Here is a 27,943-nt window from a genome sequence, read left to right on the forward strand (position 1 = left end):
GATCCCCTGGAGGAGGAAATGACAACCCAATCCAATGTTCTTGCCAGAATAATAGCATGGACAGAGGAGCCTGATGGACCACAGTCTATGGGGTCCCAAAGAATCAGACACGACTGAGTGACTGAACAAACATGTTCAGATCATAGACTATTTGTTAAGATGATTCTAACCTTAGCACTAACCTTATAAATTTAATTATTAATTCCAAAAACTGGATTATTACAATTTCAGTGAATTTCTACTTATGTTCTCATAAGTGGCATGATGTCACATCTTATTTTTATGATATATTGTAGAAAATGAATTTTATTTGTTAAAACTATTAGAACTTTAGAACATTTTAATTTTAAGATGACTGTCATTGTTATATATCCTTTTTTAAAGATTTATTTATTTTTTGGCTCTGTTGGGTCTTCGTTGCATGTAGGCTTTCTCTAGTTGCAGTGAACACAGCCTACTCTTTGTTGCGTTATGCGGGTTTCTTGTTGCTGTGGGCTCTAGAGTATTGGCCAAGTAATTGTGGCACATGGACTTAGTTGCTCTGCAGCATGTGGGATCTTCCCCGACCAGGGATTGAACCGGTGTCCTCTGCATTGCAAAGCGAATTCTTAAGCATTCGATCACCAGGGAAGCCCTGTTATGATTTTTTTGCTTTTAGACTTCATAATCTTTAATTTTTCTTGTCAGTAAATTATTGTCCAGTATAATAGGTAAGCATATTTCAGGAATCTTTATGGTTTACAGAGCATTTTTCATAAACTTTTTTCATTCAGTTCTTACAGCAACCTATCAGATCAATAGTGTCATCCCTACCCTTTTTACATGAGAAGATAGGTTCAAAGAGATGGTGATTAGCTCAAGGCTATAAATGGAACTAGATTTCTGGGTATATATTTTCAACTCAGACCTCTGCACCCCTGGGCTCTTTCTGTTATATCACTACTGGTGGTATTATTTTAATCACACTTTGATCTTGCCCTTACAGTTTTCAGTTCAGTTCAGTTCAGTCACTCAGTCGTGTCTGACTCTTTGTGACCCCATGGACTGTAGCATGCCAGGCTTCCCTGTCCATCACCAACTCTCAGAGCTTGCTCAAACTCATGTTCATCGAGTTGGTGATGCCATCCAACCATCTGATCCTCTGTCATCCCCTTCTCCTCCTGCCTTCAATCTTTCCCAGCATCAAGGTCTTTTCCAGTGAGTCAGGTCTTTGCATCAGGTGGCCAAAGTATTGGAGCTTCAGCTTCAGCATCAGTCCTTCCAATGAATATTCAGGACTGATTTCCTTTAGGATTGACTGTTTTACCAAATAAAAATAACTATTTTATTTCAGGTTTGCAAACTTGTGCCAGAATTTAGAAATTAAGTAAATTTTCCATAAAGCAGTGGTCCTCAACCAGCTACAGTTTGGCTCCACCCTTTCCCCCTGGCACACTGGCGTGTTTTGGAAAAATAGTTGATTGTCACACTGTGGTGCACATGCTACTGGCATCTAGTAAGTACAGACCAAGGAGCTGCCAGACATTCTGGAAAGGACAGGATAGCACCCCTTCCCTGTCCCCCCACCCCACCCTCCTGCTGCCCAGAATGATCTAGCCTACAGTGTCAGCAGTTGGGAAACCTCATTGTGAAGAACAGATCTATTTACTCTTTCTTGACCTGGATATCCCAACCCTCCAGCCCTTTTTATGTGTCTGCAATATACGGCTCTCCCCAAAATTATTTGAAGTCTAGTTTTTGAGGTAGTTTACTATAAAGGTGATTAGCTCCCATAGCACAGGTATGATTTGGGTTGTTTCAATACTATTATTAAGAATAAGCATTAACACTGTATTAAAAGTGTTACATACAAGAGTTTTATGAAAAATAGTTTATGTTTCTGGGTGGGGGGAAGAAAAACCAAAGCACAAATATTTTATTTCAAGCCAATATTTTAATGTTTTCCTTATTTTTTTAGTTTTATTTATGTTGAACACCAAAAAATACATATGTAAGTGCTGTTAATTTTTATACAGAGCTAGTTTCTATTTAATGCTCTGCCTATTCAGTTATACAAGATGTTTTCTTCAGAGTTATCCAGTCTGTGCATATTTAAGGAGACTGTTTGGTGTAGAGTTGTAGTATCCAGTCTCTTCCAACCAAGGTCTTACAAAGGGACATCTTGAAAATATTCGTTAGCTTTGAAGTGACAGTGTTATATAACCTAACAATTGACACACTGTTAAAAGCTTATAATAACTGTAATAATAAAAAAAAAGTGAGATTTTATATAAACACTCACTATGCATTTCTATAGAGAGTTTATAATCAGGTTATAATTAAAAAGTATGTGCTACAGCTTGAAAAACATCTGTATGAATGGTATCTGTTTGACTTGGTAATAAACACTTACTGAAGACTTGATTATAAAGAAGTTTTAAACATAAAGACAGTAAGTCTTGAAGATGTGAGAATTTGAATAAGATTATATCAAACCATACTTCAACATTATTAGAAATATTACAGTTAATACCCAAGTTTTTAAAAAGACAGAATAAGAATAGTATAATGTATTCTTTATATAACCAGACTTGTTGATTTTCTTTTTCTAATAGCAAATGAAAGAAAATAGCAAATGAAAGAACACAAATTTTGCTAAGTCAAGCATTCCATTTACAGTACAGTTCTTTTTTAAATGCACTTGATAACAAAGTGTTAAATACTGAATGTCTTTTTTTTTAAATACTGAATGTCTTATTTTTTGTTACTGAGAAAGAACGTTCCAGCATGAAATTTATGCAAAATCATTTACACGTAAAAGGAAACTGCAATAAATGCCTGTTTCCTTTAATCCTGATGTATCAATAGTTTTTGCAAAATTCTGTTGAAATTTATTGTCGTACAATAAGTCAGTGGACTTAACCACATGGGAATAGATTTTTGCATTGGTGCATAGTACCACCATTATTAATAGAGTTCAAGTATTCCAAATGTAACAATTTTTGAATTTTATATTAAATGTATACCACTAATTACTAATTATCACTTTCTGAAGTTCCCAAGCTGAACACTCATTCTGCTCAAAACACAACGAAATGTTGCAGGTTGTACCTCCCAATACTTCACCGGGTTGTTGGATAAACTTATTGCACTGTATAAAGATTTCTTCATCTTTGGCACTGTTGGGCAGAAATCATTCACTCCCACTTTTGTAATTGAATTAGAATGAAGAAAGATTATCTGTTGTAATAGGGGGAAAGAATGGATTAAAAATTCATGATAAATGTAAAAAAGAAGATATTCTGTTTGTAGTCAGCATTTGTTCATGGCTTTGTCTCTGTTTTGAACTGATCTGGACATATTTTGCTTAAAATATATGTGCTCATTTATGCCTGTTAAATATTTATTATAAAGACTCAAGCTCCTGTATTATGCAGAAATTGCTGTATGTGTGAAGTGTGGTGTAGTACTCATGCCGAAGCCCAGGTCAGCCTGGTCAGCACAAGCCACTCTCCTGTCCCTGTCTCTCTCTTCCTGTCTCTACTTACACACACTCACACACACACATAGATGAAAGTTTTCTGTCGTCCAGTAAGTCAGTAGACTTACCACATGGGAATAGATTTTTGCTTTTATGCATAGTAATACCCAACTTTTATATATGGATGTGTGTGTGTAGGGTTATTTCAGTACCATATGCAATAATATGTTTTTAAAGTATCAGAAATGAGTGGAAGAATGAAATTTAATGCTCTAAGAATTAGATTTACAATATGGATGTGAAGAATTTTTAGCTAGCATTTTCTGCGTTCAAAGGAGAGAAGTATAGCTAGAGCTACTTTTTTGTTTTATAGAAAAATATGTCTATTGACATCTTAAATACATATCTGTAATATGGCATCAATAGTTGAATCTTTATTTGCACCAATGGACAAAATACAATATTATAGGCTATGTATATGTCTTGTTAAATTATTAAGAAAAAAATTGGAAAATATAAGACCTTCCCTTCATTCCCTTTAATAGCCCTATAAATTCCTTCTTTGGACTCTTTTGGCAACTGAGATATCTAGGAAGTAAAAGCAATCTACTTAACTAACAATGTTTTGGCATATTATAAAGAAGGAGCCTTTTGCTGGCAGACTAGGATACTAGTTCTAGCTTTTGTTACCTCTGCATTTTGCTTTGGTGAGATTGATCTGAGCCAGTCCTGAGAACTGTAGGCACTGCTAAAACCTCTACGTTTTGTGTTGGAGTCGCTGCTGCCCTCTATTAATCTTGGGGACTTTGTGGCAGATGCATTATATGGTTTCCTAGCAGCTCAGCAGCAGTGCAAGATGTAGTTTACCACAGCACTGACGTCATTCGGAATGGAAAACAGTGCTGGACATGGGTGTGTTTGCTTTGTGGACGTTCGTTGAATGTATCCTTATGACTATATTTGTGTTATAATTCTGTTTAATTTTTTTAATGCTAGCAATTGTATGGATAGACTTAAGATGCTCAGAATCTAGGATCAGTGTTGTGGAGTAAAGTACTCAAAGACTGGACAGCTTAAGGGAGGAAAGACCCCACTTGTGCCCATTGTTTAAAAAAAAAAAAAGAGATTATACACAACATTTGAAAAAAAAAAAAATCAAAGCAGAAGTCATAATCTTAATTGGCAGATTATCACCTGCCAATGTCACATGCATTTTGATGGGTTCTAGGCTAAAGGGTTCTTTTTGTGCAGGGAACAAGGCTTATTTAAAGAAAAATTAGAAAGGAATGTAGAAGCAAGTGGCTCAAGACCCAGTTTTGTTCTCAATGTGTTTTTCCTTGGACGATGAGGACCTTGTACAATATATCAAGGAAAGCATGTAAGAAAAATGGACTAAAGGTGATGTGAGATTAAGTAGGGATGCTTAATTTGAGGTCCATGGATGGAAATCAGGAAGATCTGTAAAATTCCTAAAATTATGTGAAAAGATTTTCTTCATATTTTTTCTTGGGAGTATCTAAAGCTTTATCAGATTCTCCAACAAGTCTGTGGCCCCTTTCGACTAGTCAAGAGTTGCCGATTAGACAGAAAAGTTTTTCTAATAATGAAGAACAAGAAATGTGAGCCCTTAGTGCTCCAAACACTGACTCTTGATTATATATTCTGGCCTGAGTTTTTTGAAAAGCACACACACTTCTAATCTGGCACCACATTGATAATGAAAACACCTGGGACTTTATCCACATGCTCTTCCTTCATAAAATGTTTACAGAATGAAAAGTTATATAATCCTGCTTGATTTCCTCCTGACCAGTCCTGCCTTTACATAGTTATTGCCACCCCAGAAACCTGAAATTATCTGTCAGCACCTTCACTGCAATGACCTTGACAGTTTCAGCAGAAGAAACCAAGGGTTACAAACGGGTTCCTGAGTGTTTTAGCTGATACCTTAATAGAAACTGGCCTTCTGACACTCTTGCTGCATAAAACATGTTGGATAATCTGGAGGGTCACTAGGGTATTAGGAGGATCATTAGGGTGTGAAGCTACTTGCTTCTTTGCTTCAGATACATAAAAACAAAGGAAAGTATTAATATCTGCAGAACACAAGTAGAATGTTTTACCTGGAGGTATTTCAACTCTTGTAATCCTGAAGGCACTTTTTTTAGTTTGTTGTTTTCTAGGTGTATTTCTCTCACACGTGGTATGTTAGCAAGACTTCCATTTTCGATATCTGTGATCCTGTTGTTTCCTAGACCAAGCCTAAAAATGATAATAAAATGCATCAACCCTTGAGCAGATGATATGATTCAATTAGTTGAAAACACAACTAAGTTAGAAATATTTATATATATGTTCAGAAAAAGGTATTCCATGCTTTCTTTTAATAACCTATTTCAGGATGTAATAGCCCTCTCCTTTACTGCTTCCCTGATGGCTCAGATGGTAAAACGTCTGCTTGCAATGCAGGAGACCAGAGTTCGATCCCTGGGTTGGGAAGATCCCCTGGAGAAGGAAATGGCAACCCACTCCAGTACTCTTGCCTGGAAAATCCCCATGGACAGAGAAGCCTGGTAGGCTACATTCCATGGGTTCGCAAAGAGTCAGACTCGACTTCACTTTCACTTTCTTTCTACGTCAGAAAATTTTCTAACCTATGTGCAACAAAAGGAACATTTGGAAAGTATCCTTTTACTCATTCCCTTTTTCATTTCTGAGACAGAATGATAGCAATCCATTCTAGTTTTCCCTCAATTTTGATTGTGTCCCTCTACATATTCTCTAAGAAGTTTCATTAATATTGTCATCATACGGACTACCACCTACAAGTTGGATAGGATTTGAGAAATGTTTACCTTTGCAGATCTTTGTATCGTTTAAAATCCTCAAGTTCCACAACTGAAATTTTATTATAATCTAAATGTAGCTCCAGTAAAGTTGAAGGTAGGTCTAATGATAAGAAAAGAAATATGTATGTTAGATCAGGCTAGGACCAAGCCCTATTGATTATTTATTTACTTGTTAAGTTTCACATTATAGACTTAGGCAGTTTTGGGGGCTTTGCTTTTTATTATTATTATTATTATGGAAAATTTCAAACAAAAATAGAAACTAGAATTATGAGATACCTTGCTGGTTGCTTGGCTTCAACAATTATCTCCATTTTTCCAATTTTGTTTCATTTACTTTAGTAGTTATTTGTTATCGATTTGTTTTTATTAATTTTTTTTTTACTAGAGTACTTAAAATCAAATTTCATATATAATGTCATTTCACTTGTAAACACTAGACATCTCTAACCCCACAAGGGCATCTTTTTTTTCCCCTTACATAATCATCATGTCTGTATCACGTCTAACAAAATTAGCAATAATTCTTTCCTATCATCTAATAATCATTTCCCTAATAACCTCAAGTGTATTATTTTACAGTTGATTTGTTCAGGTCAGAATCCAAATAAAGTGTACAGAGTATATTTGAGTCTTGTATCTCTTTAAATCTCTTCTTCTGTTACATACTACCTCCTCTTTCTCCTTCTGTTGATTTGTTTCAGATATTAAATTGTTTGAGATACTCATTTGTAGATTGGGCTAATGGCCTCCATCGAGGCCCTTTATTTCTTATTACCTAGTAGAAGAGCTGACTCATTTGAAAAGACCCTGATGCTGGGAAAGATTGAGGGCAGGAGAAGGGGATGACAGAGGATGAGATGGTTGGATGGCATCACCGACTCAATGGACATGGATTTGGGTGGACTCTGGGAGTTGGTGGACAGGGAGGCCTGGCGTGCTGCGGTTCATGGGGTCGCAAAGAGTCAGTCATGACTGAGCAACTGAACTGAACTGAGTAGTTAGATCTAGAGACCAGATTAGATTCAGTAAATTATTCTTTCATCTGATAGTCTTCACGCTCATTCATTGATTACTGCTACTTAGATTTATTATTTCATTAACAATTGGAAAATGGTGATTTTCTGATTTAATCGTTCATTATGCATTTATTAGGTGAGATTCTTCTCTAAAGAATTTTCCTTCATTTACTGTTTAGTTACTTTATAATACAGTTTTTATAGAGAAAGCAGCATAAATGTTTGATTTCATTAAAGTAATGAATTGGTACAGTACCCAGAGGTGACCAATGAATTTTTTTTCTAATTTTTGACCACATCCTTCAGCTAGTAATTGGGGACCTTAGTTCCCCAACCAGGGATCAAACCTGTGCATCCTGCATTGATTGGATGGTGGAGTCTTAACCACTGGACTGCTGGGGAAGTCCAGATGAAATTTTTTTTTTATATCATTATTTTCCTGGGCTCCAAAATCATAGCGGTCAGTTACTGCAGCCACAGAATTAAAAGATGCTTACTCCTTAGAAGAAAAGCTATGACAAACCTAGATAGCATGTTAAAAAGCCAAGACGTCACTTTGCCAACAAAGGTCTGTATAGTCAAAGCTATGGTTTTTCCAGTAGTCATGTACAGATGTGAGTTGGACCATAAAGAAGGCTGAGCACCAAAGGATTGATGCTATCGAATTGTGGTACTGGAGAATGTCTTGAGAGTGCCTTGGACAGCAAGGAGATCAGACCAGTCATTCCTAAAGGAAATCAACCCTGAATATTCATTGAATATTCACTGAAGCTGAAGCTCTAATACTTTGGCCACCTGATTTGAAGAGAGGATTCCTTGGAAAAGACCCTGATGCTGGGAAAGACTGAGGGCAGGAGGAAAAGGAGACAACAGAGGATGAGGTGGTTGGATGGTGTCACCGACTCAATGGACATGAGTTTGAGCAAACTCTGGGTGATAGTGAAGGCAAAGAAAGCCTGGTGTACTGCAGTCCATGGGGTTGCAAAGAGTCGGACAAGACTTAGAGACTGAACAGCATAAACACAAGAATTTTTTTCCTTTGTTTGATATGTTTGATTCACTGCATTTCTGACCCCAGCTCTCTCCATATTAACTGAAGCTGGACTGAAAGAGACTAACCAGAACATTCAGTCAGACCTCGTCATTTCATTAATCCTACACATAATGTATTATTTTTCAATCAAAATTTCTTGTTTCCTAGCTAGGAAATGCATTCTTTTTTTCAATTCTTGCTAAAACATTTCCTTACTTTATTAGCATTAAGACTGTTAAAGATAATTGACACATCCTTATGAATAGCAATATTCATCATGGCTGAATTTATATTGATTTTATAATGTACTTTTATTTTTAAAAATAAATAAATTAGCAGAAAATAATTCTAAACTGAGAGCATTCTAATTTCTTGAATTCTGATCAGTTGAACTTACTCATATTTAAGAAATGACTATACTCACATGTAAAAACATAAAACTGCTTTATGTTTTTTTGCTAATGACATTACTTGTTTATTTTATATTTATTTTATAGTATGGAAATAATGTTAGACAAAAAGCAAATTCAAGCGATTTTCTTATTTGAGTTCAAAATTGGTTGTAAAGCAGCGTAGACAACTCGCAACATCAACAACTCATTTGGCCGAGGAACTGCTAGCAAAGGTAAAGTGCAGTGGTGGTTCAAGAAGTTTTGCAAAGAAGACAAGAGCCTTGAAAATGGAAAGTGTAGTGGCTGGCCATCAGAAGTTGACAGTGACCAATTGAGAGCAATTCTCGAAGCTGATCCTCTTACAACTAAAAGAGAAGTTGCCAAAGAACTCAACATTGACCATTCTGGGATCATGCGGCATTTGAAGCAAATAGGAAATGTGAAAAAGCTTAGTAAGCGACTGCCTCACGAACTGACCGAAAACCAAAAAAATCATTGTTTTGAAGTGCTATCTTCTCTTATTCTATGCAAAAACGACGAGTCGTTTCTCAATTAGATGGTGACATGTGATGAAAAGTGGATTTTATATGACAACCAGCGACAACCAGCTCAGTGGTTGGACTGAGAAGAATCTCCAAAGCTCTTCTCAAATCCAAATTTGCACCAGAAAAGTGTCATGGTCACTATTTGTGGTCTGCTGCCAGTCTGATCCACTATAGTTTTCTGAATACCAGAAAAACCATTACATCTAAGAAGTATGCTCAGCAAACTGATGAGATGCATAGAAAACTGCAACACCTGCAGCTGGCCTTGGGCAATAGAATGGACCAGATTCTTCATGACAATGCCCAACTGCATGTCACACAACCGTCACTTCAAAATTGATCTACTTGGGCTCCAAAGTTTTGCTTCATCTTCCATATTTACCTGACCTCTCGTCAATCGACTACCAATTCTTCAAACATCTCGACAGCTTTTTGCAGGGAAAATGCTTCCACAACCAGCAGGATACAGAAAATGCTTTCCAAGTGTTCGTCGAATCCTAAAGAACGGATTTTTATACTACAGCCGTAAACAAACTTATTTCTTGTTGGCAGAAAATGTGTAGATTGTAATGGTTCCTATTTTGATTAATAAAGATGTGTTTGAGCCTAGTTATAATGAATTAAGATTAACAATATGAAAGCACAATTACTTTTGCACCAACGTAGGATATTTCTGTATCTACTCTATAGTCAAGCAGGTCTCTCTTCCGCTTTTGTTCCATTATGTAACAAAATTTTCCAGTTGAATATGAAGGAAAAACAGTTTTCAGTCTACTTCTTTTTTTTTTTTTTGGTATGGCCATTTTTATTTTTAAAGCCTTTATAATTAACATTACTTCTGTTTTATGTTTTGTTTTTTTGACTACAAGGCATCTGGCATCTTAGCTCCACAACCAGGGATCGAACCTGCACCCCTTGCCTTGTAAGGTGAAATCTTAACCACTGGAGACAAGGAAAATCACTTTTCATTCATCTTATGTTGTCAGGTCTAGTAAGACCTCTGGACCTCTGCCTAATTCACCCTGTTGCAATGAGTAGTGATGATTGAATTATAACATTTAGGCAGTCAACCTCAACATTTGAGCAAAAACACATGAAAACAAAAAACTGTCTTTTGAATGTCATAAGGATTTTAATGTCATAAGCTTCCCTTGTGGCTCAGCTGGTAAAGAATCTACCTGCAATGCAGGAGACCTGGGTTTGATCCCTGGGTTGGGAAGATTCCCTGGAGAAGGGAAAGGCTACCCACTCCAGGATTCTGGCCTGGATAATCCCATGGACTGTATAGTCTATGGGATTGCAAAGAGTCAGACACAACTAAGCGACTCTCACTTATTAAGGATCTTAAAGGAGTAGTTATGTAAATTTATTAGAGATTTGAAATTTAAATTTCTAAAGATATACAATGTTCCTTTAGACTTTGGAAAAATCTTGAGAACTTCATAAGGAGTTAAAACTTCATTTAAAGATACACTTTGAAAAAAAAATAAAGATACACTTTGAAACTTGAAGAGAATTACTCTCAGCATGTTTTGTAGTATAAGAAAACTGCTAATATAAATATAAAAAGTGATGATAACTGCAAGACCTGTGAGCCACAGCTCTGGGGTGGTACCCTGCTCTTCTGCTCTAGTACATCCTCTTACCGTCTGTGTCAGCTTCCAACTTATGAAAGTGATTTTATTTAACTTGTTAGGTAGAGTGTGTATTTTTGTTGTTGTTCTAAAGGTTAGATGGTAAATGTAATATTTTAGCTTTCTTGTAGAAAAACTGCCATCTTGAAAACTAAATTAAGGTTTTTAATTGTGTAAGTTCTGAACTAAACTGATTTTTCCTATACTAAATGAAATTGTCTTTCCACTTTTACTTTAGATGAAATGAAAGATCAGTAATAGCAGCTTTGCTTGATTTTTTAAATTATCAGCTTATGTTTGTTTTGTTCATCTGGATCTGCTGAGTAATATAGAAAAGGAGTTAATGATACAGTAGAAGGAAAAAAAAGATTATTGTTGATTTTACTGTGGATATTGAAAGACAGGGCTGTTTGAAAGGAAAATGTGTTATTAATCATAGGGGTTATTTCTGATCCAGGTATTAGCATAGGATAGAGACTTTGTCAAGGGGGAAGAAGGTGAGACTTTAAGTATGGGCTTGGAGAAAGGTAAATCCTATCTAGTTAGTCATCAGTTGGGCTTCCCTGGTGGCTCAGATGGTAAAGCATCTGCCTGCAGTGTGGGAGACCCAGGTTCGATCCCTGGGTTGGGAAGATCCCCTGGAGAAGGAAATGGCAACCCACTCCAGTACTCTTGCCTGGAAAATTCCATGGACAGAGGAGCCTGGGCTACAGTACATGGGGTCGCAGAGTCAAACACGGCTGAGCAACTTCACTTCACTTCACTTCACTTCACTTTGGGAATCTTGTAAGTAATGCTTTAGAAAATGGGTCCTGTGGCAAACTTAAGAACCATGTTACTTTGAGGCACCAGCTTCAGGTGACATGATAAAGAACATGGTGCTCATTCTGGTACCGGTCATGTCTCTCTTGTAAAAGTGTTTAGCATGTGCCCAACATTGTCTTCAGACTTTGCTGTGCATTAGCCTGTTAATGTACATAGCTCGGCTGTAAAAAAAAATGAGGTGTAGTGTTCCTTGCCCAGAGTATACACCCACCCCTGCCACAGCCAGCATCCGCCAGCCTCTCCTCACAATTCCCACCCTGAACTCCTGCTACAAGCCTGGAGAAAGGTCTCTGACCCCGAGCATTTCCCTCTGCTTTCTTCTCTACAGAATTCTCACCTCTCTGAGACACTTCACAGAATAACAGGTATAGATGAGTAAATGTCAGGAAAGAGAAAATAAAAAGTTCATTGCTTCTTAAGTTTTATTCTCCCTGGGAATAAAGATTCTGGTTTCATACTGTCAAAAAAAGAAAAAAAAAAAAACCAAAAAACTCTACATATGGTTCTTTTTGTGTACATGAGAAAACACTAAATTTTGTACTATACTGACCAGATATACTGGTAAAAAAGAATTCTGTGGTTTTGACAGTGTTTATAGCATTACATTTAATAGTCATTTTAAGATGACAGTTTAAAAAGTACTATATAAATACAAACCTTTTGGAATTGAGGTCAGTTTTGCTTCTGCAATTCTGATATGGAACACTGTTACCCCTTCAAATGCCCCTGGTTCAATCCCATTGTTATCCAGAGGGTTTGCACTCATTTCTGTGGGGGGGGGGGGTGGAATTAAAATTTAGCACACATATGTTGTATATGAAGGAAACTCAGAATACAGAGATGCATGTCCCTAGAAGTGTGAGCATTATTGTTCAGACTCTTCTTTGCTCAGTGTATCTGTTTCTGGCGGTCTCAGATGACAGAATTCTTTGTATTACATAGGCTGGACTGTATAAAAGCTTTACTCTTTTGCTTTGAATTACTAAATCAATAACTTACTTATTCTTTTCCAACCATGAGCATGATCAAGATTTTGTTACAGTAATATTACCTTAGGAAGAAAGACCACCATTCATATAATTCAAAACCTTTGTGTTTTCCAGTGTACATTTATTTGTCACCTACTTAAACTTTTAAAATTGCAAGTCAATTAAAAATTATTTGTTAACAGAAATATAACTGAGGAAGTACCAGATAGTGAAGCTATTTGGTAAGTATCTGGCACTTGGTTGAATTAAATGAGTAAATGAATGAGAATATTGGTTAGGAATTTTGAATAGATATTGTGGGGGAAGATGGCATGGTTATACCATGGGTGTTAGAAGTAAAATAGTGTGTAAAATTTAAAGTATATAGTAAAAATGCCATAGCTCAATAATCTTAAAGAAATAAAAGTTAGCTGTACATTCTAAATAATATCTCAATTAATTTTGTAGGTTATATTTGAGTAGTTTTTACATTTAAAATGATATCTTTAAATTAAATAAGAATAACAAATATTCACCAGTTAAGGTACAATCAGAAAATAGAAACCATATTAGGGAATTCTTTAGAGTACATGTGTATTTATGTATAAAATATTTCTTTAAGTGCCATAAATTTTGTTTGATACTTTAATTGATTTATGAATGGTTTATCTAGGTAAAACTTATTAGATTCAAACAATTAATTTTAGAAATTATCAGTCCTAAGTTTAATGATGATAAAGATTTCTATATCTGCGTATTGCATATAATTTCAAAATGTTCCATTTATTGGCAAAAACTTACCTAGAACATGTAAAGCATTCATTCCTTTGAATGTTTCCTTTTGTATTTTCTTAACTTTATTGTCATGAATTCTGAGTTCTGCTAATGATTTGGGAAGATTAAGCGGTATTTCACTTAGTTGATTGTGGGACAAATATAGCCTTCGCAACTTCTTTGTGGTTAGAAAGGCTTTTGGGTGAATCTTTGTTAGCTTATTGTTGTTCAGAATCAAAGCCTAGATAAAGCATAAAAAGTTGTACCAAATCAGGAATTTAATTTACCAATATTTGATTACCAATATTCAGTAGTGATTGGAAATCATGGAAATCAATGCAAATTGTGTCATTCATATACTTTATTAACCATATAAATAATTCTCCAGTCCAATCTAAGCTAATACACACTCGCGCATGCATGCGCACACGCATACACACACACACACACACACATTTGCCACTGAGTTGAAACAGTGCAAAGCTTTAACAATTGGTTTCATGTCTTCGGTTTATCTTGAGTAGGTGAGGTGTTTCCGTGTTTAAGTTTCCCCTCTCCTATTTCAATTCATGGAAGTAATGAATGGTATTATCTTTATCTTATCTTAAATCTGTTCACTCTACAAAATTCAGTTCAGTAAACACCAAATACATTTTTGCATGATATTATCTACTCTTAAAACCTCATTTCTGTCTTGTTTACTAATGTTTACTGTTTTCTCCAGAATAGAGACTTGTAAGAATAAATTCCTACAATGTGCCCTTAGCATTCTGGCATACTGTAGACATTGGGGGGGTGATAGAAGGTTCTGAGGAATGACTCAACCCCTTCTCAGTTCTGTGGCTATTTCTTGTTGCAACGTGGCAACACTTTTCAGAAGAGACACAACCCCAGAAAGTGAAGGAACTTATACCAGCCTGAATCTGTTACCCACAGTCAAACCCTTTATAACATGTTGAGGGTCTGACTGCAGCCATCTAAGTCTACTGGGGTGCAGAACTTCAGAACCAAAACTGGTAAAGTCCTTGGTACCAGGGCTTGCCAGTCGCCTAATAACTATTTTGAAAACATGCCAGATTTTGCAGAAAGAATTTTCAACGTTTCCCAAGGGCAATGGCAAGTGGTTTAGCATTCCTAGAATCTACTGGGGCGCAGAACTTTAGAACCAAAACTGGGAAAGTCCTTGGTACCAGGGCTTGCCAGTCACCTAGTAACTATTTTCAAAACATGCCAGATTTTGCAGAAAGAATTTTCAATGTTTCCCAAGAGCAATGGCAGGTGGGTTTAGCTTTCCTAGAACCTTTTATTCCTCTCTGCTAATCTGGATCCTCTCATTCTTTTAGGGAGCAGATCTAGATTCTTTCCTTTTGACTTCTGTCTCCAGTACCATTCTACAATAATTTTCCTTGTTTCCAGACTGACTTAATATGCCTTTATACTGTTATTTACATTGTTGTTGTTTCACAGAAGAAATACAAATACTTTGGCAGTTAAAGTCCCTTTATTATCATGTTTACTGGTTTCACTGTGGGCCTTTACTATCTCCTTTTTCTTACCCTTCTTTCAGACATCACTAATTGTAATAATTTCAACTAAAAAATGTTAAACTGAGAAGAATTTAAACTACATTTTGTTACCAACTGGTGAAATATACTCCTTTCTGTGTGCTGCCAAATTTAGAATGTGTTCTCTTTTCCTTTGGTTATACTGAAAAAATGAGAGGACAGGGAAGATTGAACAGCTTGGCAAACTCCCTCAACCCCCATGAGGTAAATGTAACGGAAATTATTTCTGTCCTGTTAGTGATGAGGAAATGAGCACAGTGAAGAAAAGTGATTTGCCCCCCTGCCTGCCCCCACCCCTCTGCCCTCCATACTTTGCTCTTCCTCTCGTGTGCACTTCCTGTGGGCTGCCACTGTCAGGAGCCCCAAAGGGAATGTGGGCCTCAATTAGATCCAACCATCACAAATGGGGTTTTGTTTGTTTTTTCCCTCTGGTTAAGACATGCAGTTGTCATACTGCATAAAAGGAAGGATAAGTAATACAAAATGGGGTAAGAATTTTTAACCCTCAAATGCTGCCCCAGCAAATTGAGTTAGCACAGTGTCTCCATTTAAGCAGTACTTTCAATGTTGGCTTTCACATGAAAATTCCAAACATAGCAGTCACAGAGCCCCAAACAGTGTGGTTATATGTAAGGACAGAGAATGAGAAAAGTATAGTCTTTCAGCGGTGGGACAATAAGTCTTCATGATGAATGTGTCTGTATAAACAGGCTGGAAGTGAGCTTGGAATATGTGCGTGTGTGTGTGTGTGTGTGTAGTGATCTCACTTACTCTCTAATGCTTCATTGTTCTTTGTGCAAGAATCAGAATGCCAAACAAGCAGCTGAAACATAATGTAGAGAATTTATAGGATATCTGAAAAAGTAATTTTAATTCTCTTTAAAGACCAATGCCATGTAGATGATGCTATAATTAAATAAGTGTTTTGATATACAGTATGCTAACAATTTAAGTATAAAGTGTGCTTTTAAAAGTACTTTACATTCATGCATTGACCAGTCAAGAAACACTAAGCTGGTAGCAGCAGTAGTTGACAGTTGGACTCTGAGCACCTTGTATACATTCACTCATCTAAATAACTATTCTGAATTCAATACTATTATCACACTTCTTTTACAACTGAGAGAAGTCAGACTTAGAGAAGTAAGTCACTTTCCCAATGTTTCTAATTCTGTTAGGCCGAGATTTCGGCCTTGGACTGCTGAACTCCAGAACACTCCAATACAATGCCGTTTAAAAATTGACTAAAAGAAAGTCAAGGAGGCCTGAGACAGCTCCTGACGCCTTTTCAATTCTTATTTCTCAATCAATAACTGGAGTACATGTAGGTTAAATCCCTGGAATACTCCTAAAATAAAATAATGATGTGACAAATTAAAAACTTACTGATTCAGAATTAAATATGGCATTAATGATTGTGGTTTTATAGATAAATATAGGTTGAAGAAGTGGTAGAAGCATTCACTATATTTCCAACATCTGAGGGCAAAATAATGGCCTTGCTATTCTTTAAAAGTCTCTGTAGACTCGAGTTAGTCGGGTAGACTCGACAGATCCTATTATGCTATTTCTGACTGTTTACGTGAGGCCTCAGTTGTAAGATATATATATGTTCTTCTATTTGCTCTTTTCTTTTTAACATAGAAACTTTATTATGTATGAAACCCTAGCAAATCTGCACCGTACATTTGAAAGGGAAAAGAACAGTCAAGGCTCCACAAGCCCAGCCACCAGGCGTGCGAGGGAGAGTATGGCTTCGCAAGGGGTTGACCTGGGCTTTCTCTGGGTGCCATCCTTGCCAGGCCTTACCAAGGGGATTTAGCAAGAGAGTTGAGTAAAACACCCCACGTGGTGTCTAGAACACAATCATCCAGCTGACATTTAAGCACTGGTTTCGTAATGGGATTTGGTAGTCGTCTTTCCCTGCCTGCTAGGGTGGTTCAACAGGGTTCATGTGGGTAGGGTGGCCTCAAGCCTCTCAGACATAGGAAGAGAACAGGGCTACATGGATGGCTACATAGCAAGAGACTGCTATGGTCATAATATCTCTCCCATCACCTCTTAGTGCCTTACAGGTAACAGGTTTACTTTCTTCTCTCCAGCGTAGCATGAGAATGTGGGAAAACAGCCTAGAAGAGCAGTATTGCCTTACCACCACAGCCTGGTGCAAAAAAGAGGCTGTTCCACTCTAATATTACTCTGAGGGGAAGAGATGACACCCCATGTCTGTGACAGTGTGGAATCAGGTTCTTCCCCCAAACTGAATTTCAGATAGCATTCAAAATTTTACCTGCTAAAATCTAGAGGCCCAAAATGTTAAATAGAGAAATAATAATCTTTTAAATTTTAGAAAGCTAAAATATTAATCAGTATAGTAAGAAAAGTTCTTTTTCATCTTCAGAAGTCTAGAAAAAAACCCACATAGATATATTTAATCAATTATGTGTGTTGCACATGCTGCTCTTAGAGCTTTATGGTTTCTTAAGTCAGTGGGTTTGCATACTGCTTTTCTTACATTGTACATTAATAAGTTGCTATAAATAATCATAGTTTCATTATTTTAGTGTGTAATGACTGTGATTACCGAAATAATCTCATCTAAGGACCATTTACTTGAATTCTTAGCCCACTGCCTTTCAATGGTCTATTATTCAGTAAATGTCAGTTGAATAAAATTAATAATTGAATTAAATCTATAATTTTTCATTAACTAGAACAATGCAAAATAATAGGATTTTGTCATTCATCACACAGAGAAAATAAAGCCTTGTTTATACAAAAACAAATACAAGTAATCGTTGTAGCAGTGATAGAGATTTTCACTTAAATATTTGAAAATATGAACATGTATTCTTACATAAAGTGAAGTGAGTCCTTTAAAGTCATTTTCTTTGATTTCCTTAATTTTATTGTTTTGAAGGTCAACCAATCGAGTATCAAATGGAATGTTGCTTGGGACGGAGGACAGACCTGGGAAATAAACACATTGCGTACATGTTATATCCTAAAGATAAGACTGCTGACATAAGTGTGCTTTTTAAGAAATTCGTGATTGCCATTAAATAGTAGATGACTTAACGTGTAGCAGATGACAAAAACATTGGTCTTTGGAATGGCCTAATGATCTTATCAAGTAACTTTATTTTTACAAGGTGTCTTCCTAGGTCTAGCTATCAGTTCAGTCATAGTGACATTAAATGGAGCTAAGTTGAAGTGCTCTAATATGACTACAAGGAGGAGACCTCCAGTGGAGGCACAGATTCTGCTCATGCACTTTTGACTAAAGAATATTGACATTCTTTGTAGATTTTCAGGCAGTCGTAGTGCTAAATTGGAGCCTGTAGGTTTTGATCATTTTAAAAAGCATCAATATGTAGAAAGTTATGCCTAGAAAATAGATAAATAAGTTTATTTTCATGTATACTACTAAAAACCTTACCACCCATTTATTTTAATAATGAGCTCCTCTGATTAGTTGTAAATTATTTGATTTACAAAAATTTATTCATCTGTTTGTGACTCCATGGACTGTAGCCTGCCAGGCTCCTCTGTCCATGGACTTCTCCAGGCAAGAGTGGAGTGGGTAGCCATTCCCTTCTCCAGGGGATCTTCCTGACAGAAATATCAAAACTGGGTCTCCTACATTGCAAATGGATTCTCTACAATCTGAGCCACCAGGGAAGCCCTAATTAAATTATTTAAAGATGTAAATGTGTTTTTTCTTTCTTAAAGAAGCAGAAAATTAGCAGGAGCAGTATGTGGTACATTTCTTCCTTACTTTCTTTGCTTTCCTTAAATGGCTGAAAATGTGCACCCCTGATTGTTATTAGACATTCCATATGATGTTATGCTTGATGAGCATGGGGCCTTCTTGGTTTTCCTCTATATTTTATTATTAAAACATTTAAATATACAGAAAAGTTTAAAGAATTTTACAGTGAAAACTAATATTCCTTTTTCTCCCATCAACATTTTACTGTACTATACTTACTGTCCATCCATCCATCAATTTATCTTTTTTATGTATTTTAAAGTGAGTTTCCGATATTACTACACTTTTAGTGGAGCCATCCTTACTCCTGAAGAGTGTTTTCATTTAGTCACTAAGTCACGTCTGACTCCTTTGTAACCCCATGGTCTGTAGCCCGCTAGACTCCTGATGAGTAATATTAATATTATATTTAATAGCCGAAAATTGAAGAATTCAATATTAGAAAATACTATGAATGTCAACATTCCACTTGATAGCCCTCGATACTTTCCCCTTTATACTTTAAAATTGACAATTCTTTGAAGAAGTTTAACATAGTTGGAAAGAGGGAAAAGGGGGTAATTTGATGGGTTACCAAGGTAGCAGCAGTTTTGTTAGGAGATTACTTTGATTTTAGAAAATAAGTGGAAGGTCTTGTAGGAAGCCAGAGGTTCTGCAGACAGGACCTGTAACATAAATTTTGACAAACCTTCCCTTACCCTACCTCTGATGAATTTGGAAGCTTCATTTTCCGTGGTCATGGGGTAGGTGACGTTTATGCTGCTAACAGCGCCGTGTCATTTTAAGGTATGTGCCTGTATATTCCATTAAGACTTTCACAGTGATTCTAGCTGATAATAATATCCTCTTTTTCTGGATGGTTTTTGTTCACCTTTCTCATTGTATCCCATAATAACACATTTTTAAAGTCTCTGGAATTCACTGTAACAAGTTTTAAATATTGCCACAAATGCTGTGACCATGGGAAATGAATCTAAAGCTTACAGAGGCATTGTCTGCTCATACATACCCTCCAAGTGGCCTTGATGAGCTCCAGGTCCGGTATGGGAAATGTGAACTATACCTTTGGCTTCCTACAGTGGGTCAGGTCTGAGTCATTCCGTGTTTTGGAAATAGCTGACTACAGTTTCAGTGTGCATTCCTGTTACACCTCTCCCTGAGTATGCCCTTCTGTTTGACAGCACTCTTATTAGAAGTATTAAAATAATAAAATACTCAGCAGAGAATTATACATTTTTAAGAGACTTTAGAAGGTGACTTGCATTTCAGCCACTTCTTTTCTAGATAGTTTTAAACTCAAATCATTCAAAACACATAGAGTATTGTCTTTAAAATGTCTAGATTAGAGATTTCACAAACTCTATAACCTATTCATTGTTTTGGACAGACAACTTACTTTGTTATTATAGAATTTTGCTAGAAAGCACAGTTTAAACCAGTTGACACTCTAAAAGATGAAACCGCAGTGACATCCATTCTCTCTGAAGGAAATTAAAGTGAAGTACTGATTCAAATTTGAAAAGAGAAGGAAATGTTCTGTATATGAAATTTCCAGTGTTTCCCTTGGATTTTCTGGATTTTTAAAATAAGTTTGGATGGACTTTGGGGTTTGTTATACTTTTCAAAAATTTAAATGAAAAAATTCCTTTACAGTTAGCTGATTTTTAAAATTTCAGTGAGGTCTTTCCCTATCCTTTAAATTTTATCATAACAACATCATTCTTCAAAACAAATTGATGTATGTTCTTACCTAGATCAGAACAGTGTACAACTCTCGAATAGCATTGGCATCCAAATGGACATGTTGAAAACAGATCAAATGGGAAGAAGGGGTTAACTGGCTCTCTTGTTGGAAAGAGAGAGTTGTCAGCATCACTGTCACCTTCGTCTTCCATGTCCTTCAGCATCATATTCTTCAGTGTCATGTATGAAGGGTGAAATAATGGTTTGGCAGAGCACAAAGTCAAGAACACTAGAAGCACATACTCCTTCATGTCTTCCTGTGTAGAGGACCAGTCTAGAAGTAAGTAGACATTGAGGATTAAGTTCAAGTTTAAATAGATATAGTTCCTGCTGCTATATATTTCTCAGGGCTGGCAAGAATACAATGAAATGGCATTCTTATTTGTTAGTAATGTGAGAGTAAGTTTATTAAAAGTTTTTGGAAAGCAGTGCAACAATATGCATTGGATGCTTTATGAATATCTTTATTTTTTCATCTAGTAATTCTACTTTTGGCATCTAGTCTCAAGAAACAATTCTAATGTGCATAAAGGTGTTCATCACAGAATTATATAATAACAAAAGATAATTTAAGATTATACTAATGGTTAAAGGGAAATAGTAAAATAAAATAGGGTGCATTTATTCCTTGAAATACTTTGGACCTCACAAAGTATTTGCAAATATATTTAAAAATAAGAAATGCTGTTTTTTGAAAGAAAATATAAAAAAAATCTATATGTAGTATACTTACACACACACACAAATCCTGGCACAAGTATACCTAATTGATGATATTATCTGGGTTGTAGAGTCGTGTCCTTTTTTCTTCAGTTTCTATACTAAGCAATAAGAACTACATTTATACCTGGGAAACTAATGTTTTGGTTTTTAAAAAAAAAGAAAAAACAGGTTATCATATTCCTTTATTCTTAAAATCTTTCCATTGCCTTAATGTCTATGTCACTTTTAAAGTAAAATCCTTCATGTCCCATTAGTACATCTGGAAATTTTCTTTAACTTCTTTCCCACCAGCCTCCCTAGCCTCATTCTCAGAGTTAGTTACTTTTTCCACAGTGTTACTGGATTTCTTCCTTCCAATCTGTTCCATTATCCAAAACATCTGATGTCCAGGCTATTCTTTCTCAACTCATCGTTCCACTGAGTTCCTTTTGTTTAGTTTTTAGGGGGTGGGGGTGCTATCACTAGCATTTTTCTAAAGCCCACACAGAACTGGAATGTACAAGTGAGACACTTCTGAGGATTTGTTGTCGTATGATGGCAGATCTTCCCGCAGGTATGTTTATTCGTGGTTTCTTAACCATTAACTGTGAAACATACAGTTTTTTTTTTGTTAATTTTCAAAAAGTAAAACCATTATGATGTCATCTAAAACAGACTTAGGCCTGTCTTCCCTTTGGGGCGTTCAGTTGGCCGCACATAAATCTACCGGTGAGGCTGTAGCCTGGCAGGGGGTAGTCCATACGCAGCCGGGTCACCCAGCAGTGTGGCTGGGCTGCTGTGCCTGAGCATCAGACAGCACCTCAGCCACAGAGGACTGCTAGAGTCACTTAGAAGTGACCCAACCTCAGGAAGACTGGCTCCCTGAATCCTTGAGTTATGCCAGCTCCTTACGATTTTCCAGAAGTCAGGTTTAATGTCTCTCCACCGCCTTGCTATTTCCGGACTTGAAAACCAGAAATGAATTAACTAATTTAATTAAAATATTCATATATATGTGTATATATTTTAATCATCAGAGGAAGATTAAAAAAAAAACCCTACTGTCATCAGTGATTAACCTGATAATTAACATTATTTAACTCTTAGAAACCTATACGGCAATATGCACATTTTGCCCAGTGGACATCACCAGCCTTGTCAGATTTCCCTGTGATAACTCACACTCAGTTGTCCTAGGTAAGGGAGAATATAGGACACAGAACAGTAAAAAACTTTTTTATTTTTATAACCTTATTCTGAATCCCACTTCAGGAGCAATTCTGCCCTCCCATCTCTGCACTGCCTTGTGGAATTGTCCATTCAGTTTATTCTAGATACATCTGTCAGATTAACCAGGAGGAATGGGAAGTACAAAGAGCTTCAGTGACTTCCCCAAGACCACATGACCAAACTGAACTAGAACTAGAGTTAGAGCTCATGTGTTCTGACACATCCTTGCATCCTCTGCTGCAACCCACACGGGAGCACTCTCTTTTATCTCCTTTTAGCTAGTGATTTCTGTCATCTCTTCCTTTCCAGCCAGTCCACACATTGCTATTCAGTATACATCTCTGCATAAAGGAGTGCACTCACAGCTTTCAGAGGGTGGAAATGAGGGTGGCTGGGTAGTCAGATTTGTATAGTACAGAAAGAAATTGTTCTGGCAACTCAAGGCCCAGCAGCTTCTGTCAGCAGGTTACCATTCCAGTCACCCTGGAATCCTGGCACCGGCACCTGGTTATGGTCAGCTGGGCTTCATTTCCAACATCATTTTTTGGGACGTTGTTTCTGCTTCTTGGCTGCCTGCCTCGCTTTGCTCCGTTATGTTTCTTGACCACAGGTTTCTCTGTGGTTCCTGGCTCCTTAATGCTTGGTGCCCTGCCTTGTCTTGATTTCTAAAATTCTCATTCTTGAGCTAATTTAGCTTTTGGTCCTTATCAAAACCAAAGCTTGTCCCTAGTACCAGTTTATTCTTTAAGATTGTTCTGCACTGCAGCTCTGTCTTCTAGGTCCATAGCTGCCCCAGCCTTGTTTGACCTTGGTGGAGAAGTTAGTGGTGGTGAAGGCATTAGCTGTCATTTGATGTCCCGTCTCTAGCTTTCTTTGAGGTTGCTGAGTTTTTCGTTGGGCATTTATCAGTACCCACTATGTACTAGGCACACATACAGAATCCTTGAAGTAGAACGCATTTGGATGCTTTCAATGGACATGTCTCTCCCTATGCACTTCTCCCACGCTTCCTTGCTCAAAAAGCAAAAACATACCTTCTAATCCCCTACTCTCGGGTAAGTGTGGAATTATTCTAAAAGTGAATGCTTAAATGGCAGGTGCACTAATAGAAAAAGTAAAAACTAAATGCTCAAGTTAGTAAATGGAACTAAACTGCAGGTGGTCAGTGCCAGCTGTGTACACTGTTACTCTAATGTTTGGAAGAATCTCCAGATGTGTGGTTCACAGACTCTGAAAGTAAAATTCTTCGCCATAAGTCTCTGTACTCCTCATAACCTTCAGTTTACTGTTTAAGACCAATAGAAGTAAAGACATCAATAAAATATGCATACACAAAAAAATGGTTGAAATAGAATATACAAACCTAATAAAAGGGATAGTGGGATTATGAGTTAAAGGTTATTTTCTTGCCTATGGTGCATATTTTGTAAATTATTATTTTGCTTTTTAAGTATTTTAAATAGCAGTCTGCAACAAAATTGTCTTTGCTCTGGTCCCCTATATACTTTTGCCTTTTCTTACCACTTCTATAGCATTAGACAGTACAGTTAAAGGTTTCCCATATACTACCCCCTCAAAAGTCAGCCAACAATGCTTCAAAATAGTTTGGAGCTACAATTTTTGGTAGGGCTAGCACTATTTACTCTGGTCCATGGGAGGCAGAAGAATTTTAATAAGGTTATTTTTTAGTTGATTGGTTGTTTGAGTTTCATTGGTTTTTGTTTTTTGTGGGGTTTTTTGGTAGAAACTTAGAGATAAATAGGTTGTAGTTTCCCTGTCTAAACCAGAAAAATCTAACGTATAGTATCCCAGAAATATAGACCTAAGAAAACCAGAAAACTTTAAAAAAAAAAAAAATACATGTAACAAGAGGAATATGTTAGAGATCCAAAGTGGGAAGCCATACCACGTCTTGGCCTTTCCCTGTAACCTGGCAGCAGGCCGAGGACTTGCCTTCGTTCCTGCAAGCCCGATTTCCCACTGCACTCATGTTGCCCTGTGACGTAGAAGAGCCCTGGAGCGGGATGCAGGCTGGGATGAGGAAGAGAAAAGCAGTTGTGACAGACTTAGAGGGATGCTGGTGTGAGGAGCAGAGCCGGAATGACGCGCAGAAGGGTGGTGTGCAGGTGAAGGAGAGGAAGGAAGCCAGGCATGAAGTGGGGGTGGGGGGCTTGTTTCTCTTCCATGTCTCTCCCAATGGGCTTTCGATCAGCCTGCTTGCGGAGTCAGAAGGAGCATCAATCAGTTTACTTTCCTCTCTTCTTCTTAAACTGATGAGCTACATGAGATCCTCCCTGCCTTAGATGAGATGGCAACTCTGGCTTGCTAGATGAGGCAGTGGCCCCTCTGTGGTAGTTGGGAAGCTTTCCTTTGGCTGGCTGGTGGGGGCAGCCACCTGCCATGCCTTCCTGGACCCTTCCCTTGTGAGTGAGAGAGGAGACATGCGGAAGCAGGAAATGTCATTTCGCTGAAGCTCCCTCCTAGTGTTGAAGTTTCCTCCAGAACATTGTGGACCAGATGGCGTGTCCACTCTCTGATTGCATGACTCCAGTGAGAGGACTCAGGGAGCTCACCTCCTCAAGAGGCGTCCAGTCCCGCTGTTGTCCATCTGTGGTTGACAGGAAATTCTTTACAGAGACCAAAATACCTTCTGTCACAGTATTCTCTCTGTGCTCCTTCTGTCTCCTATTAGTCATATGAAATTAATCAGATCTTTTTGCATTCTCTTATCCTGGTTACTTGAAAAGAGAAGTCAGGAGAACCTTGATTCCATGAGGAATTTACCAGTTATTCCCTTCATTTGAAATGACAAAGCCTTGATAAAAAGAAGTGATTACAGACCCTAAACCTCTCCCTATTCTAGTTAAGCAGTTTTTATCAGTAGGAAAACACTGGAATGTCCAAGAGGGAACACTAAACAGTAGTGTTTTTCTGTTCAGTGTGTAGTGTAGAGAACATTGTTTCTCATTTAAGTGATGTGCCTTTTAGTTGTTTATCTTATTTTGAGATTTTGAGCTTATTAATATGGATCAAGCTCTTATTTGTTTAGTTTTGGCATTTAGATTGTTATTTTTAAAATCTTTTAAAGTGTTTATGTCTTGTTCTCAAGAAAACTTAGTATTTCCCTGATTTAAACAAGTTTTGCCAGAGTTTCCTAGTCATCAAAAGCTTTGAATTTTGGTTTCAAGTTTCTCTGAGTAGTATTTGAAATATTATTTCAATGCTACTGCTGTTATTACTAAGCCATAACATATTAGAGCCAGGAGAGGCCTTTGAGACTTTGCTGCCATGCCCTTTTTTAAAGTGGAAGAACCTGAAGCTGGCCTCCTCATTCCTGCATTATCCACCCTTCTGCTTAGCCTCCTCTAAATGGGTCTTACTCTCACAGTGACTTCCAGACAGTAACCAGACTCTCCTCAGAGAGAATGGGGCAAGAGGTTTGGCCAAGTTCTTAGGATTGGAATTGTAGCTAAGAAGTGTCTTTCTGAATTTACATAAGCTCCTATTTTCTGCTTAAATGTTCCACAAACTTAGAATGGAAAATCTGTGTAAGTGAAATGGTATTTCCTCTCAGACACTATTATTAGGAAAATAAATCACTGTGCTTTTAAATTCTATCCTTAAAGGTCTGCCTGGCTGAAATGTTCCTATCAATTCACATGAACCAATAATAGTTTTCAGTATGTAAATGTGATATACCATTTTTTGTGTATTCACAAAAGGAATCCAGACTAAATTCAGCTGTCATCAAGGTACTTGTAAGTGAACAAGTTAAGTTAAACATCCAAACATGCATTTGGAAACTTACTCACAGTACCTTTTGGTCATGGAAACAGATACTTGTAAAGCCTATGATTTCCTTAAAGAAAGAATTAACTTTACCTCAAAAGTATAAATAGCAGCTGATTGAAGAACTTGCTGGCTGCTTTTCCCTTTATACATTTTGTCCTTCATCAGTTTTTCAATACATCCAGCAATCTAGCTGCCTTTAAAAACAAAAAACTCCTACCTCTTCATTTTTCTAATTTTTCCTATGCTTCCTTAAAACTTGTGCTTGTAAAATTAATCTGTTCTGTCTCAAACCTCAGGTCAGATATCCGAATATTCTTTTTTTAATATAGTAGTTGTAACAGAAGACTGCATATCCCATCTTCTTTCCACCAGTATCCTATTTTTCTAAATACTAAAAACATCAAAATGCTTTTATATGTGGGTGGACTTTTTTTTTTTTTTTTAAACTCAATTCTTAGTGAGATTTTGTAATCCTTCATTTTTAAAGGCATACAGACTCCCTCAGATTGCTTTGTGACTTAGTCCTGTACCATGTGGCTACTGTTCATGGCTGCCACACCTCCAAGGAGATTTAACAAGAAAGAGAACTGCTCTGTTAGACTATGAGGGAGTGGGGTATCAAATACATTGTTTAACCTTTTAAGAATTCACTTTGAGAGGGAATACAGGATCTTTATTTTACATTCTGACTGGATTTTGTGAAGTCTCTAATCTTTCATATTGAATATAGAGCTTATTAAACTTGGCTGATAAATATTCTTTCTTAGAGTTATATGAATCTCCATTTTAACTGTCCAGTGCTATTTCATTACATAAGAATAAGGAAGACATTTATCAAGGAAAAACATGAATATTCACATGTTTAGTAAAAGCATTTGAATAACTCATATGTTTTTTAAATGCCTTAGAAAATAACATAGTTTCACATTTTGGAAAAAAAATTTTTTTTACTATTTTCACTTAATGTATTTTTAATATCCCCAAGCTTTTTTATCATTAATGTTATTTCTTAAAAGAACATATTCATAAAATATTTGTTTAAATGATTTTAAAAATCATGTTAACTTTTATGGTAAAGAATAATGACAGGTTATCATCTAGCTGTTTTAAGAAGTCACAGCTATGTTGAAAGTAAATCCATTATATATAAAACATAAAAGCTAGAGTAATAGTACATATGTATCTAAGTGCTGTTTTTTTAAGAAATTATACAGATAAACTTTAAACTATATTATACAATTTATAGGCATTTATGTTAATAACATTAGTGTCCTCTTAGTATTGACTAAGACAATTGTACACTAGTGCATGAAAAAATGACATGAAAACATACCTTGTAAGAAGAGAGTAAGTCCTCTTGAAAGTAGAATTTTCCACCATGTACTACAAATCTATAACGTAAATGTCCTCAGCTACTGTTTAAGAAGAAAATATGAGAAGGTATTACATTTAAAAGAAAAACACCCTTCTACAGAGCCTGGTGTAGCTGCACCCTGGGTGACACTGGAATAAGCTGCTTCCACAGATTAGCCCATGTTAGTACTGAGAAGCGAGATTAAAACTTGTTACTGCTCATGTGTTTTCCATCACTGTTTGTATCATAGCCAAGACTTCTAGCTAAACTCTAGACGTCTACTGGA

The 27,943-nt window shown here is 36.7% G+C and overlaps 2 protein-coding genes across 2 annotated transcripts in view; one reads left to right on the forward strand and one right to left on the reverse strand.

Annotated features, from left to right (window-relative positions):
* LOC122432041 (centromere protein P) overlaps positions 1-27,943 on the forward strand; it is a 225,039-nt gene that overhangs the window by 111,866 nt on the left and 85,230 nt on the right. The gene's annotated exons all lie outside the window — the stretch shown is intronic.
* ASPN (asporin) lies at positions 1,914-27,889 on the reverse strand. The gene is made up of 8 exons (XM_043453758.1): positions 27,637-27,889; positions 20,587-20,853; positions 17,922-18,034; positions 13,527-13,740; positions 12,415-12,525; positions 6,316-6,409; positions 5,584-5,722; positions 1,914-3,219 (listed from the first exon to the last, which is right to left on the reverse strand). Exons 2-8 carry the CDS (start codon positions 20,828-20,830, stop codon positions 3,022-3,024), a joined length of 1,113 nt encoding a protein of 370 aa, XP_043309693.1. The 5' UTR covers positions 20,831-20,853; positions 27,637-27,889; the 3' UTR covers positions 1,914-3,021.

The sequence above is a fragment of the Cervus canadensis genome, chromosome 30, assembly GCF_019320065.1.
Source record: "Cervus canadensis isolate Bull #8, Minnesota chromosome 30, ASM1932006v1, whole genome shotgun sequence".
Classification (NCBI taxonomy): domain Eukaryota; kingdom Metazoa; phylum Chordata; class Mammalia; order Artiodactyla; family Cervidae; genus Cervus; species Cervus canadensis.

Excerpts from the sequence above, each read along its gene's own strand:
- ASPN (XM_043453758.1), bottom strand. The coding sequence starts at position 20,830 with ATGAAGGAGTATGTGCTTCTAGTGTTCTTGACTTTGTGCTCTGCCAAA. Across the intron at positions 12,526-13,526 it reads GAATGCTTTACATGTTCTAG|AAATGAGTGCAAACCCTCTG; the intron begins GTAAGTTTTTGC and ends CCCCCCCCACAG. Across the intron at positions 6,410-12,414 it reads ACTGACCTCAATTCCAAAAG|ACCTACCTTCAACTTTACTG; the intron begins GTTTGTATTTAT and ends TCTTATCATTAG.